The sequence below is a fragment of the Lissotriton helveticus genome, chromosome 2_1 (assembly GCF_964261635.1).
Source record: "Lissotriton helveticus chromosome 2_1, aLisHel1.1, whole genome shotgun sequence".
Classification (NCBI taxonomy): Eukaryota; Metazoa; Chordata; class Amphibia; order Caudata; family Salamandridae; genus Lissotriton; species Lissotriton helveticus.
In genome coordinates this window covers 2,076,888,552-2,076,906,393 of record NC_136059.1, presented here as the reverse complement: position 1 = coordinate 2,076,906,393, position 17,842 = coordinate 2,076,888,552, and the positions used below count along the sequence as shown (strand labels likewise).

At 46.4% G+C, this 17,842-nt stretch overlaps 1 protein-coding gene across 4 annotated transcripts in view; it reads left to right on the top strand.

Moving 5' to 3' along the window:
• SH3RF1 (SH3 domain containing ring finger 1) overlaps nucleotides 1-17,842 on the top strand; it is a 340,829-nt gene that overhangs the window by 304,453 nt on the left and 18,534 nt on the right. For all 4 annotated transcript variants that reach the window (XM_078677047.1, XM_078677045.1, XM_078677049.1 and 1 more), the window contains one exon: nucleotides 14,413-14,564. In XM_078677047.1, the coding sequence (XP_078533173.1) occupies nucleotides 14,413-14,564 (152 nt within the window). The remainder of the gene's footprint in view (nucleotides 1-14,412; nucleotides 14,565-17,842) is intronic.

The following is a 17,842-nucleotide window of genomic DNA, read 5'->3' as shown; positions in this document are numbered from 1 at the left end:
TCCCCGTCCAGGCACCCGAGCCATCCTTGCCCGCTCTGTATCGCTCCAACCACTGCCAGGCGTCGTCCGGGGAATCACAGAACGTCGCCACTCCGTCCACCAGCACCCTCAGGCGGGCGGGAAACAACAGAGAATATTGAACCCCTTCATCGCGGAGTGCTCTCTTGACGGCGACAAAGGAAAAGCGGCTGCGTTGGACCTCCTGGGAGTAGTCTGGGAAAATCAACACAGAGGCGTTGTCCACCTTGTAAGGGCCAGCCAGCCTGGCCTGCCGCAGTATAAGGTCCCGGTCCCTAAAGTGGAGCAGCCGTGCTATCACCGGCCGTGGGGGACGACCCGGGGCCAGGGGACGAGCCGGGACCCTGTGAGCCCTTTCCAAAGTGTAGAAGTGCGTCAAGCCCTCTGGGACCACCACGTCCCGCAGCCAGGTCTCCAGGTACGCAACCATGTCGTCCCCCTCGATATTTTCGGGAAGGCCCACCACGCGGATATTGTTGCGTCTGTTGCGCCCTTCTGCGTCAGCCGCCCTCCGTTCCAACTGCTGCACCCTACGGGTTAGGGCCTCCAGTGCGACGTCCGACGCCTTCTGGGCCGGCTCCAGTGTCTCTATCGCCAGTTCCGTGGCTTTGACACGGTCCGCGAGCTTGCCATGGTCCGCCTTCAAAAGGCCGAGGCTCGTGGATACCTGGGCGATGTCCTGGCGCAGCGCCTCCCTCGTGTCCCCAATAGCCTTAAGAATCTGGTCCATCTGTTGCTGCTGCAGCCCCGCCGTCCGATCACCCGCTGTCTGCTGCTGGTCAAGGGGGTCCAGAGAATCCTCCGCCTGGTCCGGCGGCGCTGCGCCCGCCCCCTTCCGCGGCTTCCCCATGGAGGTCAGCCGGTGACTGCGTCAACCCCAAACACCGCAAGGCCACCCCAACTTGTTCTTCAACGAGGGCCAAAGTCGATAGCCCGCCGATAAGCCTGGCAGGGTAGCAGGGTCCAGCACGGTGATGAGAGAAGAAAGAAGGGAGGGCAACCAGCCGGCACAGCCAGATCTCGGCTCTCGCTACCTCCAATGCGACTCCCTCCGCTCGGGGCCCCAGCAGCCAACAGCTAAGGCCACCAGGAACCCCACGCTGTGCCCAGGCCGTCTCTGCTGGCAGTTCTCAACGCAAAGGTCCGTGAAGGGGGCAGAACGGATCCAGGCTCCCCTCAGCGCCAGATGGTCGTCCCGGGAAATCCGCAGTGACAGGGTCGCTGCCGCCAATGACCACTGCAGGCCACGAGGGGCTCCTCCAGGCAAACCCAGGCCTCCCCAGTGATTGCGGCTGCCAGTCCCGGTATAACGCAGCCAGAGCCCAACAGTTCCGCCTCCAAGTCTGCGCCCCCGGGCACCAGGCCGGCGGCGCCTCGCCGACGCCGCCACAGGATCAAGGCGTCAGTCGGCCGCAGCGCCGCTCACCGTCGCCGGGCACCTCCGCACTCAGCGGCCGCACCAAACCTCCTCACCGTACCGGCAGCTAGGCGTCCTACACTCCGGTGCCCGGCCCGTCAGGTCCTGGTCGTCAGGCTCCCAGGGGGCGGCCACCCGCTCTCAGGGTCAGGGCGCCCGCCAGCGCCGTCTTCCAGCCTCCCACGGCGGAGCAAACTCCGACGGCCCTCCAGAAATCTAGGCCGGGGATCTGCCGCAATGCACAGGCCCAGGCAAGATGGCCGGCAGTCTCCTCCGCAGTTCCCACCAAGGGGCGCGATCCTCCACTACCGTGGAACCCTGCGCACTCCCGTTCGGCGCTAGGGCGACCCGCGGCTTTCAGCAGCCAAGCCCGGGTGTCGCCGCCGCCGGGAGAGGTCTTTCTACAGGATAATCCCCAAGACCGACCCGGAGCTCAGGGCTCAGGCGTCCATGCTCGGCGGCTCCGTGGCCATGCCCCCGTCTGTGTGGTAGCTACATGGTTATAATTCTCAGGAATGCAGATAGTGCAGGCAGGTATCGCATTTCCGGGGATAGGAACTGTATTAATGGGACATATTGGGGCGTGTTTGATATTTTTTGATTGCCAGATGTATGTCATGTTCTAAGTAGCCAGACCCTAGTTTCTGGGGATCTCTCTTTGCTCTGTAACTCAGTTGTTTAGACGCGCAGAGCAGAGGCATCATCTTCTCCTTTGTAGCGTGTAGCCGGTACGTTTGGGGTTGGACACAACCAGCATTCTATATGCTGGCAGTCCAGGTATTTGATTTTGCAGCATGCAGTCCATGGCATCCAGGACCTCTCACCAGTAATATTGCAATGTCGGACATTCCCATAGAATGTGTGCTAGTGTACCATCTGTGTCGCAGCTCCTCAAACATTTCCTGCTGTGTTGTTTATCCCATTATGATAAAGTGAAAATAACCGCTGCACTCCAAGGTAATGCCGAGGTTTAGTGGTAACACAAAGTTAGAAATGTTCTAGGTACTCTGAGAGGTCACCTTCTGGTTCCGTAAGGTGCAAAAGAACTATCGACAAATGGAGGTCTTACGGGGGTAAGAACTATCTCAGAGGACTCTTGATGCACAAAAAGTGCGTGGAATCATTAGTTGAAATGAACGTAATAATGTCTCCAAATATATTCAATAGAGTTTATTTATCAAGGTACTTCAAAAAATATCTCAGAAAAACATATTGACTTCATATGTTGTTGATTTCGACTTTATACAGTGGAAAAGACGTAAGGTCCAAGTAACAACTTCTCAAGGTATTTCACAACCCCAATGCATTTCGTGCTAGGTAGTAGCACTTCTTCAGGGGGATAGTATATCGAATACCGAGAAAGGTGCCGGGTAAAGTAAGTGAACCGCATCCAGTATTACCGAGCCGTAACCCGGAAGACTTTTTTTTTTTTTTTTTTTTGCCGGTCAGGTTGGCGATATCAGCGTAAGACATAGTTGATGGGTGCAAAGCGGTAGTGAACCAGAGGATAAATGTAGGAAAAAGTGAAAATAACCGCTGCACTCCAAGGTAATGCCAAGGTTTAGTGGTAACACAAAGTTAGAAATGTTCTAGGTACTCTGAGAGGTCACCTTCTGGTTCCGTAAGGTGCAAAAGAACTATCGACAAATGGAGGTCTTACGGGGGTAAGAACTATCTCAGAGGACTCTTGATGCACAAAAAGTGCGTGGAATCATTAGTTGAAATGAACGTAATAATGTCTCCAAATATATTCAATAGAGTTTATTTTTCAAGGTACTTCAAAAAATATCTCAGAAAAACATATTGACTTCATATGTTGTTGATTACGACTTTATACAGTGGAAAAGACGTAAGGTCCAAGTAACAACTTCTCAAGGTATTTCACAACCCCAATGCAGTATTACCGAGCCGTAACCCGGAAGGTCTTCCGGGTTACGGCTCGGTAATACTGGATGCTGTTCACTTACTTTACCCGGCACCTTTCTCGGTATTCGATATACTATCCCCCTGAAGAAGTGCTACTACCTAGCACGAAATGCATTGGGGTTGTGAAATACCTTGAGAAGTTGTTACTTGGACCTTACGTCTTTTCCACTGTATAAAGTCGAAATCAACAACATATGAAGTCAATATGTTTTTCTGAGATATTTTTTGAAGTACCTTGATAAATAAACTCTATTGAATATATTTGGAGACATTATTACGTTCATTTCAACTAATGATTCCACGCACTTTTTGTGCATCAAGAGTCCTCTGAGATAGTTCTTACCCCCGTAAGACCTCCATTTGTTTATCCCATTCCCACCTCTTCTGCTTGGTGTGGTACCAGTGAGTAGTTGGTTTGTACATTGTTTCTTGTGTAATGGCAATGCTAGCTGTATTCCGCTCTCTAGTGAACTCCTCATTCTACTTTTGTAGGATAGCTCCGTAACCAGTTCTTTTTTCCATCATTTATTTTGTCCCACCTTTGTCTCATTCTGGAATGGTTATTTGTACAGATCTGGCACAAGTTTTCTGTTGCTTTTCAGTGATAGTAGCCACTGTTCAAGGTTAGTTAGGGAAAGCTTAAGGTTTAATGTTTGAGATCGTAGTCCAGTCTCTCATTTGGGCATAGCGTAATCTTTCAGATTCTGTTATTTAATAAAGCATGTGATGATCTAGGAAGGATCTAATTTGAGTCCACAAACTTATCACAGCCGCTTGCCTCCATATTTCAAAGCATCTTTCTTTCTAGACTGGGTCAAATTCGGGAAACCCAGGATCTGTGCCAATGGGGAAGGAAATGACGAGCCCTTCTTTATTTCTTGTTACTTTCCCCCACACTAATAGAGTTTTCCTTATCATGGGAAGTCCTTTATGGCCCTGCTGTTGTCTTCTGTAAGCATCCAGGAGACCTGGCCTTATGTATTTTCTCTAATAGTCTGATCCATAAAGCACCAGGGCTGCTCTGATCGAGATTGTGTCTATTCTGCTTTTGTATCTTTGTTGTGAGACCTGGTAATATCTTTTAATGTTGGTTAGTGCTACACCGCCTTCCCTATGTGCTTTTCGTCGAGTTTGCGAGGCAATCCTATGTTTTTTCCCTTCCCAGGTGAGGTTGTTTGTGATAGTCTGTATGTTGTGCTGGAGAGATCTTCCGATTGTCAATGGTAGAACAGAGAACATGTAGGGAGTGCAAGGTAGTGACAACATTTTAACTACTGATATGTGTCTTGTCCACGACACCCCTCCCACGTGCCAGATCTGACATGCCTTATGCATTATTTCGATTTGGCAGTCCTAATTTAAATAGGTTAACCACTCTCACATCTGAGCATTTGTCATCCCTAGATATGGGATGGGGGGGCTGTGGACTATTGAAATGAGAATTGCTGCCTGCACCAGGTCATCTAATCCCTTGGGATGAGAGAGGTGAGTGCCTCAGTTTGATAAATAGTAATTTTGGCTCTGGCTACAGTGACATATTCATCCACTTCTGACATCGAGGTGGGAATGAAAGATTCAGGGTTTGTCCCAATGGCCATAATGTCATCGGCATACATTACTATTTTGTGGATTCCTTGTCCCAGTGAAACCCTATGGATATTATTGTTTGCCTAGTGCCTAATTTGAGCTAGTGGTTTCCGGGGCTCGGCACCGGCACTTAATTGTCAACACCGGTGCTTGTGACAGTCTTCCACAAGGTGATGCTGTCTGGCTAATTTAAAGATGACCAGAACAACAGTCAATTACTAATCCAGTATACATTAAAAATGACTAATACCTACTTCCCAAGTCATTGTTATTGCTTTGGGGGCCTGCAATAGTCCGAATTGTCACACTTATTGGTGTGTGATGGTTAGAAGTTGTGTTGTTATGGCAGCATGACACGGGCAATGTGTGGTGCTAGTTACAGTGGCCTCTTGACGAGAGTCTTGGCACTTATTTTTCTACAAATTAAGCACTGTATTAGCCCCAAACCTATTGGCCAGGGGTTCTACCGTTAAATTGAACATTAAAGAAGAGAGAAGGCAACCTTGTCTTGTGCCCCTGCCTATAGTGAATTGTTTTGACTTGCAACCATTAGCCCCCGCTTTAGCCAAAGGGTTTATATTGCAGCTCTCCACCCATCCCCTAAAACGATGACCAAGGTCCTAAAACGAGGACCAAGGCCTACTGCTTCCAATGTTCCTTTCAAGAACTGCGACAGGACATGATTGAATGCCTTCTCTGCATCAAGTGACGGAATAAACTCTTCCTTATCTGCCCCATGTACTAAAGTGCCAAGTTTAAACCTCATTGCGAAAGAGTACTTCAACTGAAAGGTGCATCATGGAATTAGAAGTTTAACTTTGACATTTCAGCTTGAACGTGACTAGTTTTTCTGAATGGACTTTAGAACACTATCTTTTTTGCGTCTTGGGGCTGTCTAGTAGGTAGGTGTTCAGAAGGAGGCCCATGGGAAGTGTTCTGTGTCACGTGACAGGAGGTGCTGGAAGGCAGCCTTTCACATCAAAAACTTCTTGGAAGCCCTTCATGCAATCTGCATGCCTTCCTGCCAACTCTGATCCCATGAAACAAATGATGTCCTATTTACAGTCTGTCTGATGCTGGTTACCTTGAGCGCTTGATACTGAAACAGAAGGGAGTTGAGAATGTATATTTTTATCGAAGACATATTTAGAAAGTTAGATTTAAAATTTGTATGTAGAAGGATTATATTCTGTTGCTTTCCCTTCATATGAATATCAATCATCAATCATGCCATTTGTATAGCGCACTACTCACCCGGGAGGGTCTCAAGGCGCTTGGGGGGAGGGGTATGCTACTGCTCGAACAGCCAGGTCTTGAGTTGTTTCCTGAAGGCGAGATGGTCCTGGGTCAGCTGAAGGTGGATGGGGAGGGAGTTCCAAGTCTTGGCAGCCAGGTAAGAGAAGGATCTTCCTCCGGCGGTGGCTCTTCGGATTCGTGGTACGGCTGCGAGGGCGAGGCTGGTGGACCGTAGCTGGCGGGTGGGCGTGTAGAAGGTCAGGCGGTCGTTGAGGTACTTGGGGCCCAGGTCGTGGAGAGACTTGTGTGCTTGGGTGAGGAGCCGGAACGGGATCCTCTTGTCGACGGGGAGCCAGTGCAGGTTCCTCAGGTGGCTGGAGATGTGGCTGCGTCGGGGGACATCCAGGATGAGTCGGGCGGAGGCGTTCTGGATGCGCTGGAGTCTTTTCTGTAGCTTGGCTGTGGTTCCGGCGTAGAATAGAAGAATGTATGAAGGCAAAGCTCGACCAATTGGCTTTGGCAATGTTCGTGAAAAAGGGAAAGTCTAGCGAATATGCTTCAAGTAAAGTTCATGAGTTTCCCTGTGTCTTGCATATGCCATGGAAAAGCTATCGATTCTCGTTAGAATGCTGCCGTCACAACCTTTGAATGTGACAGGCAGTTAGACCTTGCACTCAGTACTTTTTCTTAGAACTCTTGTAATTCTTGTTAACCCTGGGTGGTAATCAATGCTCAGGAGCTCAGGATTCCCAGCAGGTGATAATTGCTAATTTATCATTTCTAAGCAGAAGTTCAATAGCTTTGAGGTGTACACGGTAGAACGGGGACTTTTGTTCACCTTGTTGAACTGAGGGTGCGCTCCTTAAATGTTTAATGATCAGTTAAAAAAAAGCAATTACTTTAACTTATCTTAGTTTTCCTCGGTTCATTGTGTGACTAGGAATGCTTGACGTGTTGAGAAATCTGTAAAACAGCTTTATAAACGTTTTTTACAGGTGCTCGTCAAAACACATTTTTAAAATGTTAAATGTTCCCCCTAATTTTTTTCCTCCTGTATATAGGTAATGTTGTTGGAGTTAACATTATTATGGTTAATGACTGCTATGTGTTTTGCATTTGAAAATTGTCACTGCGATTACAATACTCCTTGAATCTTTGTTCAGACCTGGCATTAGCAAAGACCTAATTTTACTAAAATTATATAAAAATTGTATTTACTTACAGGGACTTTCAGCCAGCCCTCTTCATCCATTGGTCTGTTTGTGGTGTCATGCATATTTTCTTTCTGCCCACTACAGTATACACTATGGGGCGGTGGGTCAGCCCATTTCAGCCACTGGCGTATTTCACTGTAAGTGACAGAATGTTGCTTTTTCACAGGGAGGACATCAACAGAGTTTTGTTTATGTTGGTGAATATCTTTGAGCTACTCAACAATAAAGTTTTACAAAACCTTAACAAAACAAGCAATGACAAAGCCAAAAGTCCAGCAGCCAAGGCAGACATATTGGCATTTGCTATCGCTTGCTTTAGCCAGAGCTACTAGTACAGCGAGTTTGAAAATCTACTCATCGTTGTTTAAATATAGAAGAGCATGTGAATGAGTGCAACACTACAGCTTTACTCAGTAACTGAGTCCAATTGTGAAAAACTGCATGTGATGATTTCTTACCATATGACCAAAATGTTACCTCCGAGTTGGGTGCAGGGCACTCATTGAGCAGCAGAAAGGTCTACGGTGTAGGAATATTGCATCAGCTTTGGGAGCGGGAAGGTCCAGTGAGCGTTGGCAAGGGGTTTAACAAGCCCTTACCAAAGACTCCCTTTCACCCCTGCACTTGTTTTAAAATAACCCAAATTCTGGGCTTTCCAAGGGCGAGGTGCACCAGATGCCACACATTGTACCCTTGAATGGGAAATAAGCTCATTCGAATGACCACCATGGACACATAATATGCAGCACTCACAAACGCCCTCCATGCATTCTGGGCACACTGCCGCTGTCATGTGGCAATGGTATTTATAGACGGCAGGGTTCACCTAGATAGTTAGATTGATGGGCGCCAGATAAAATACTTGTATTAAAAGTATGACTATTGGTCAAACAGAGAGGTTTTTAAGGTCTTTCTGAATGTATGATGGTGAGACTGTTTGGTGTGGTAGCACAATGTGCCTTGTACGCTTCTAAAATGCACCCTGCGTATATTGCAGCAGAACTAGAGTAATGCCAGTGGTAGCTCTCACAGCAAGATCGTTTGTGTTCCGAGTAAAGCAACTGGGAAGCAGTTCATTCAGTGGACACATAACAAGCATTGACAAGACCATTAGGTTTGTATTATATATGGAAATGGAAGCTAGACCTATTGGCTTTGCCAGTGACTATTCCACGAACACTAGTAGGAGCTGCAATGGTCCCTTATTGGTCTGGGAGGGGAAGTCACACATGGACAGCAGGTTGTGTGAGGTGGGGCAGATGCGGCACAGGGAGCTAGCAGTTTACATTGGTGGATGCCACACATTGTCTTTCAGGAGGGAGGGGGCTGGAAGGCACAAATGGGCGGCCAGCAGATTAGAGGACCAATCACAGGCAGTCCTCGATGTGTAAGGCGAATGTGCTGGAAGCATGAATAATGCAATGCCAATACCAATGTTGGTCTAGGGGGGGTGCAATGCTGACTCCGCACATGGGCAGTTTGCAATGTTGGGGGTAAAACACAGGCAGTCCATGCTGTGTGAGGGTGTGTGGTTCAATGCAGTCACCCGGTGAAGCCAGGTGGGCTTGGAAGCAGGCTGGGTACAATGTGAATTCGGCACATGGACAGTCATCAGTTTGGGGCAGCATGAGGGCCCACGGGGTGCTCCGAATTGGTGAATAGAGGCCCTGTGGTGGCAAAAAGTAGACCGGGGAGAGTGGAGACTCTGACTGAAACCCAGTGGACTTGAAACAAAAAGTGTGCAATGTCAACACCAACAAGGGAGTGTGAAGGGATCAAAGCTGATACTGCACATGGAGAGGTAGTCATAGAGGCAGCAGCATGTGGATCCTGCTGGGTGCTCTGAATTAGTCCGAAGCGGCCTGGTGAAAGCATCATGGAAGCATGAGGGGACCTGCTAGGTGCGCTGAAGTAGTCAGGAGTGACCTGGTGTAAGCAAAAGGTGGCTGCATGGCGAAAAGCTGCTGGCATCACTATTGTGAGCATATGGCATTCTTAAAAGCAATGAGGAGCTGGAAATGACACAAACAACTTTCTGACTCCTCGCCAATGCCTCAGTGGGATATGCAATGCCATGATGTAAACATCCTCAAAGTGCTGAGAGCAGGTCCAACACTTGATATCCAGCCATCCAATCAAGGACTATCAGAGCAAAAAGCATGAAAGTGAATAGTTAAAGTAGGCGGACCTAAACCCCCCACTCACTTGCTTGTTTTGATATATATATTTTTTTGCAATAATGATGAAATATGGTCTTTCAATAAAGTGAAAGTTGTTTTTGGACAGACTTAAAAAAATAATTTTTTTCTGCCTTGTGAGCCTGTATAATTAACAACAAGGGGTGGTGATGGACAGAGTCTCTGAATTAAGCAGAAAACTCTCACCCAGTCAAGAGATCAGGGCTAGATCCAACACCGTTTTTTAGCTCACTGCATCATCCCAGTTTCAGAACCTGGCTGTATGCAAATTAGTCTGTTCCTGTCCCAGTGCATGATGGGAACAGGGCAAACCAAACTACAAAGCCAATTCTTACACTGGAAAGGAAACAAGCTACCGGGGACCGGTTTCTGGCATTTCAGCCTCTTCGGCCCGGCTTGCTTGAATCCTGATGGTGCAGTGAGCAAGGGACTCATGTCTGAGCATACCCTTCCACGCTTAGGGTGGACAAAATAATTAACAACAAGGGGTGGTGATGGACAGAGTCTCTGAATTAAGCAGAAAACTTTCACCCAGTCAAGAGATCAGGGCTAGATCCAACACCGTTTTTTAGCTCACTGCATCATCCCAGTTTCAGAACCTGGCTGTATGCAAATTAGTCTGTTCCTGTCCCAGTGCATGATGGGAACAGGGCAAACCAAACTACAAAGCCAATTCTTACACTGGAAAGGAAACAAGCTACCGGGGACCGGTTTCTGGCATTTCAGCCTCTTCGGCCCGGCTTGCTTGAATCCTGATGGTGCAGTGAGCAAGGGACTCATGTCTGAGCATACCCTTCCACGCTTAGGGTGGACAAAATAATTAACAACAAGGGGTGGTGATGGACAGAGTCTCTGAATTAAGCAGGAAACTCTCACCCAGTCAAGAGATCAGGGCTAGATCCAACACCGTTTTTTAGCTCACTGCATCATCCCAGTTTCAGAACCTGGCTGTATGCAAATTAGTCTGTTCCTGTCCCAGTGCATGATGGGAACAGGGCAAACCAAACTACAAAGCCAATTCTTACACTGGAAAGGAAACAAGCTACCGGGGACCGGTTTCTGGCATTTCAGCCTCTTCGGCCCGGCTTGCTTGAATCCTGATGGTGCAGTGAGCAAGGGACTCATGTCTGAGCATACCCTTCCACGCTTAGGGTGGACAAAATAATTAACAACAAGGGGTGGTGATGGACAGAGTCTCTGAATTAAGCAGAAAACTCTCACCCAGTCAAGAGATCAGGGCTAGATCCAACACCGTTTTTTAGCTCACTGCATCATCCCAGTTTCAGAACCTGGCTGTATGCAAATTAGTCTGTTCCTGTCCCAGTGCATGATGGGAACAGGGCAAACCAAACTACAAAGCCAATTCTTACACTGGAAAGGAAACAAGCTACCAGGGACCGGTTTCTGGCATTTCAGCCTCTACGGCCCGGCTTGCTTGAATCCTGATGGTGCAGTGAGCAAGGGACTCATGTCTGAGCATACCCTTCCACGCTTAGGGTGGACAAAATAATTAACAACAAGGGGTGGTGATGGACAGAGTCTCTGAATTAAGCAGAAAACTCTCACCCAGTCAAGAGATCAGGGCTAGATCCAACACCGTTTTTTAGCTCACTGCATCATCCCAGTTTCAGAACCTGGCTGTATGCAAATTAGTCTGTTCCTGTCCCAGTGCATGATGGGAACAGGGCAAACCAAACTACAAAGCCAATTCTTACACTGGAAAGGAAACAAGCTACCGGGGACCGGTTTCTGGCATTTCAGCCTCTTCGGCCCGGCTTGCTTGAATCCTGATGGTGCAGTGAGCAAGGGACTCATGTCTGAGCATACCCTTCCACGCTTAGGGTGGACAAAATAATTAACAACAAGGGGTGGTGATGGACAGAGTCTCTGAAGCGTGGAAGGGTATACTCAGATGTGAGTCCCTTGCTCATTGCACCATCAGGATTCAAGCAAGCCGGGCCGAAGACGCCTGAAATGGCAGAAACCGATCCCTGGAAGCTTGTTTCCTTCCCAGTGTAAGAATTGGCTTTTGTAGTCTGGTCTGCCCTGTTCCCATGATGCACTGGGCCAGGGACAGACTAATTTGCATACAGCCAGGTTCTGAAACTGGGATGGTGCAATGAGCTAAAAAACGGTGTTGGATCTAGCCCTGATCTCTTGACTGGGTGAGAGTACTCTGCTTAATTCAGAGACTCTGTCCATCACCACCCCTTGTTGTAAATTATTTTGTCCACCCTAAGCGTGGAAGGGTATACTCAGATGTGAGTCCCTTGCTCATTGCACCATCAGGATTCAAGCAAGCCGGGCCGAAGACGCCTGAAATGGCAGAAACCGGTCCCTGGAAGCTTGTTTCCTTCCCAGTGTAAGAATTGGCTTTTGTAGTCTGGTCTGCCCTGTTCCCATGATGCACTGGGCCAGGGACAGACTAATTTGCATACAGCCAGGTTCTGAAACTGGGATGGTGCAATGAGCTAAAAAACGGTGTTGGATCTAGCCCTGATCTCTTGACTGGGTGAGAGTACTCTGCTTAATTCAGAGACTCTGTCCATCACCACCCCTTGTTGTAAATTATTTTGTCCACCCTAAGCGTGGAAGGGTATACTCAGATGTGAGTCCCTTGCTCATTGCACCATCAGGATTCAAGCAAGCCGGGCCGAAGACGCCTGAAATGGCAGAAACAGGTCCCTGGAAGCTTGTTTCCTTCCCAGTGTAAGAATTGGCTTTTGTAGTCTGGTCTGCCCTGTTCCCATGATGCACTGGGCCAGGGACAGACTAATTTGCATACAGCCAGGTTCTGAAACTGGGATGGTGCAATGAGCTAAAAAACGGTGTTGGATCTAGCCCTGATCTCTTGACTGGGTGAGAGTACTCTGCTTAATTCAGAGACTCTGTCCATCACCACTCCTTGTTGTAAATTATTGTGAGCCTGTATGCATGACGTGTAAGCAGAGTCCTGCAAATTGTTTATTATTAGGCCAACATTTGTTGGACAGGATTGAGCACTTACGTCTCCTACCCAGAGGTAGAAACAGCAAATGCCCCACTTTTTGAAACATAGGAGATCCACCCTATGTTCTAGAAATGGCACTCGCGACCAACAGGGTGGTAGTGCATGCACAGGGGTTTTAATAAGTAAGATCCACAGTTCTCCCTATAAAAATTAAAAAAAGTTATCTGAGTAGAACTGTTTGGCACAGCTAGGTTGCTACTGCAATGTTAGAGGTGTGTGGAGAGGTTTTCAACAGAGAACCAGTGGGCAACCAAATTGTGGAGCAGCTATAGTATCTGTTTTGTGGGGCCCTGGTTGTTGCCTCAAAGCAGTGCTGGAAATCGCTGAGAAATGACAAAGATTAGGCTGCGTGTCGACTCACACTGATGAGTCGAGATGTCCATCTACCAGAGCTCCCAGGGTCTCCTCATACATGTTAAAAGCAAGAATGGGATCCCGTGGATCACAGCTGGCAAGTTAGAAAACTGCAGCCTGCATGAAATGCAAGAGTGCGGTCCATAGAGGCAGGCAGAATTATTTAAATAAAACAAATGCCACAACAAATATTAATGCTAAAAATGGAAGTATTGAAAAATCCAACAGTTAAAATACCAGTTCACTGTTTTACATATTAAATACATTTGGTGTTGGCCTTTGTGAGCTTACGAATCTTCTGAACATAAATGTCTGCGAGTTTAAACATTAAAATGGGTGTTTCTAACTCTGGCCAGCAGTTAACATCTGGAAGCCTGGTTCAAATCCCTGAGCACAGACCACCTGGGCATAGTAAATCTGAAACAATTTGGTTTTCATTACATAGCCTATAAAACAACATATAATTCTTAGGTCAACTATGTAAGAATAAATATATTTTAATTGAAATTTCCTCCTGCGAGTTAATATTTAACTTTTATGACCCGAGTCTGGGACTGCCACAGACTTCTCCCACAATAAGCATATTATATTTTAAGATCGTGTTGATGTGTAAAACCCATGCCTTTTTTTCTGCATCCCATGGCTTTTTTTTATTTTGTGATCATTCTTACTTTTAACCGCAAAATGGCCTATTTCGAACCAAAGATGTTGTTTTTGGGCGATGCATGATTTTGTGTGCTCGCTTTTCCCAGGGGTGTCAGCCTCGAGCTCCCTTCCCCTCAAAAAGAAGTAGCTGAGGTTTTATGGATCGGAAAGTAACAATCGCTCCATTGATTATCAAAGGGAACAGGATCTCTGAGAGAGAGAGAACCCCCCATTATGGCCTGCCCTCTCGAGCAGAACCGCATCCTTTCACTGGTGTGCTCGCTGAAGATGGCTCGTTTAGATATGGCTGACTTTCAAAGGGCGCTAATGCGATGGAGAAGAAGGAGGGAAAGTGGCCACAATAGCGCCAGGCTGTGGTTTAACCTTGCACTTGCCCTGCCTACCCACACTTCAAAGGCCGGGGCCCATTGGTGGGGAATAGCTGTTCCTTGATGCTCAGTTTTAGGTTACGAAAAGTGCCGCTGAGTTCAGACCTGCAGAGCAGGTGAGCTAGTTAAGGACCTAGATACTTCAGCCTGTTTCTTGCATCGGAAATTGGTGACAAAATTAGCATGAGTGAATTAATCTTCAATTGATTGCTGGAGCATCATATTTTTATTGAAAGTTGGCCCTGTGACCCCAGGCGGGAAGAACACATTTTGTTTTCCCAAATTAAAGTGTGATAAGCAAAAGGGGAACCCACAAATAAGCAGAGTCGGGCTTTCTCCAAAGAAAGTAGAAGAAAATGAAGTCTTCCCATGTAAAATTAAGCATAAATTTACCCACTTCTCTTTTTCTTTTATTTAGGATCTAAACCCGCCTCTCCTTCCGCCGCCTCCTTTGGCTGCTGTCATAGCTTCCACATCTGCTGCTGCTTCCTCTTCGGCAGCGGGACCAAGGCCGGCGCCCCCGTCCATCGACCCAATTGCAACCTTAAGATCGCAGAACCGCCCAAGTGTGTAAGTAGCCTTCAAGCGAGTCTACTAGTCATTGTACTCTCTTTGCCATATCTGCAGGACTCTTCTTTTTAATTGTGAATTCTGAACTTACCTTTGAATGTCTGCAGCTTTTAAGGTCAACCAATTAGTCCTGTGTCTACTCTTTCGTACTATGCTATTGATATAACAAAAACCATTAACAGCGAATAGTTCAGACAATGATGTCCGAATAGTTCAGACAATGATGTCCAACCTTCTTGGAGTTGTCGCTCAGTTTCCCATTTGTTGTCTGCCAAAAGTAAACACATGGAGAGTATGGGACACATGGTGGATCTAGACAGCTTCCTAAATGCACTTTTGTACAGCAATCTAGTCAGCATGTACTGAGCCATGTAGCTCTGTAATATTGAATGTAATAGGTTAAGGCTTTATTAAAAGGGAATCATGCATGCTGTACAAAAATATGGCTTGGTGCAGAGCCCGAAGTCCCTGGCAGAAAAAAAGATTTTTAAGTGTGTGATAACACAATCGCGCAGAACCCATGCTAGCCAGACATGGGAGCATTTTGTGTTTAATATGAACGAATACGGCTTATGTCGGTGGCAGGCGTGGATTGGTTGATGTTGGGTGAGAGGACGGGCCAGCAAGGCTTGGTCAGCTCAGCTTCCCCTGCCTCTTATGTTACCCATGTGTGATTGCTAGGTGAGGTGGTGTGAGATGGGAGGTACTCACAATGCCTGGTGAATATGGGCACTAGCCACCATGCCGGCAGTGGATACTTTGCTTTCTCCACAGGTTTTTGCCATTGAAATATTTGATCCTAGTCAGAGCGAGTAGAATGGGCTTAAAGGACAGGGCAAATTTATATTTTACGCTTGCGAGTCAGCTTGCCATGAATTTGAATTTTGCTGATTTGATTTGAATGGAAGAAAATTGCAATATTGATGTTGGGCTGGTGTTTCCAAGCTGTACCAAGCAGTGAATGATGCAGCCTTTTGGATACGTTTTTCTATGTTACGCTTCTCCTTTTATTGTAGTTTTGTGCAGTATTGGGCCTCATAAATTGTGCTGGTAGTTTAATAATGAGCAACTGCACAGTATCAATTTTACTTAGTCACTCTTTCAGTTCCTGTTCAAGTGTATGACCTCATCTGAATTGGCTACAGTTTCATTTGTCAGAAATAACAGCACCGCGCCAAGACAACTCCGATTGACCCTTTAAAGAAGAAAAAAAGGCAATTGTTTTAAATTGTGAGCGGAATTTGAAAGCTTATTCCTTTGTGTGACTCGGATTTGAACCAGACCTGATGATTGATAGAAACAGTGGTAATTTAAGCATCCTTGCACCACAGCAAAGATGTCAGCAAAGATTGGAATAATCACTTGAAGTGAATGTATTAACCTAAGGACCATTGACTATGAATGTGTTAACATCTTTCCAATTTCATCCTGATGTAGGCATAACAATATAGCTAATTACGAGACAAGGTTACGGGGGGGGGCTTGCTTTCTTGCAGTGAGTGCAGAATGTAAGAAGCATTTGCAATGCAATAGGTCTCGCATTTACGCAAGTTTAAGCTATTGGCACTGTAAATGACAAGGCCTTTTATTTATGTTTTAAAAACGAAAACAAAAATAAAAGGCATTGTTATTTGCAATGTCAATAGCTCAAACTTGCATAAACGCGAGACCTATTGCATTGCAAATGCTTGTTAGCTTAGTGAGTAGAAATGCTCCCTTTTGGACCGCGCAGCATATTAATTAAATAAACAATTGCGGCCGCTAAAGTGAAAGCGAACCACACTACAAATAAATAAAAAAATAGCGTTCACACACTTATGAAGGAGACAGTGTAACACCACACATAAAAGATCCAGTCCTTATGAGAAGTAACAAATGGCCACAGGGCAGTAACAAGAAGGCCCTAACAAGCCAGCATTTACCAAGGACAATGACACCAACCAATCAAAAACATAAGCGGAGAGAAGGCGAGGCTTCCACAGCATACTTGACTAGTGAACGCCTCGCTGCCGCTAGGCTCGACCTAAAAATGAAACCTACATCCGTGCTGGGACGCAAGGATTTTTTTAGACCTTTGCTGAATGCCAAAGCTAGTCTTGATTCTAACTCAAGTGTGTCTTCTGCATCCTAGTCTGCCTGCCTCATTATCTCACTCTGGCAGAGTGGATTACATCCTTGCTTTCTCATTTTGTCACTGTTTTCCTATTTCCTCTTTTCTGCCTTTCTCTGTCCTGGGTCAAAGTCTGATGATGACAAATAAGTTCATGATCCCAAAATTAAGTGCCCGAGCCCACCACTTACAACCACAGACACAAATGACGCACCGTTTGCACTTAATTTTCTTTAAAGGTAGTACAGGGCAGTAAAGCGTCAAGACCTCACTGTCCATTTGTATTGCTGCATTTGTCATTTAAGGTATTTCCAGCCAGTGTTTTATGTTTGTTTCATGCAGGAAATGTAAAGCAAATCCCGTTGGTGGGCACAGTGCATTTCCTGCTAGTTTTATGTACCCATTCATAGCACAGTGCTCTCTCCACTGCCTACTTTTCGGGAATCCCACTGTCAATCTCTTCTTCTGAGCCGGAGTGAAAATAGCTAAGTGATCCAGCCTCACAAAAACCAAGAAAGTATTTTAGCTATGGTAGCCAAAATAAACTAGATGGGCGAGAGGCACTGGGCACATTTTTATCATGGAAATATATTTAACATTACCGGAAACCATTTTTGCTCTCTCTCTTCCCAACAGTTTAAAAATAGAATACGATAACCATTGATGTGTAAATAGTTTTAAACCTTTTCAGGCACATGCATCAAGGTAGGATTTTGCGAGTCCTTAATTGCGATAATTAATGAATCGCAATTAAGGACTCGCAAAGGCCAATGCATGTGGAAATTGCTATAAAAATAGCGATTCCTACACATTCCTTATTTGTGAGTCGCAAATTGCGAGTCGCAAATAAGGAATGGCTTCCCGTTCATTCGTATGGGCCAACAGAACAGGCCTATAGGAATGAAGGGGAAATTGCATGCGCAACTTGCGAGTACCAATAGGTCCTCGCAAATTGCGCATGCAATTTCAGGGTGCAACAGTGTGAAAATTACACCCTGTGGCACCCCTGAAATTGATCTGTGCACATATGTTGCGCACACACATGCCCTAAGGGCATATGTGTGCACAACATGAAATTTTGAAAAATGCGCAACAGTGCATTTTTCAAAGTTTTTGCAAATTACCATGAAGTTCAACTTCATGGTAATTTGCGCACCCTATTTGTGAA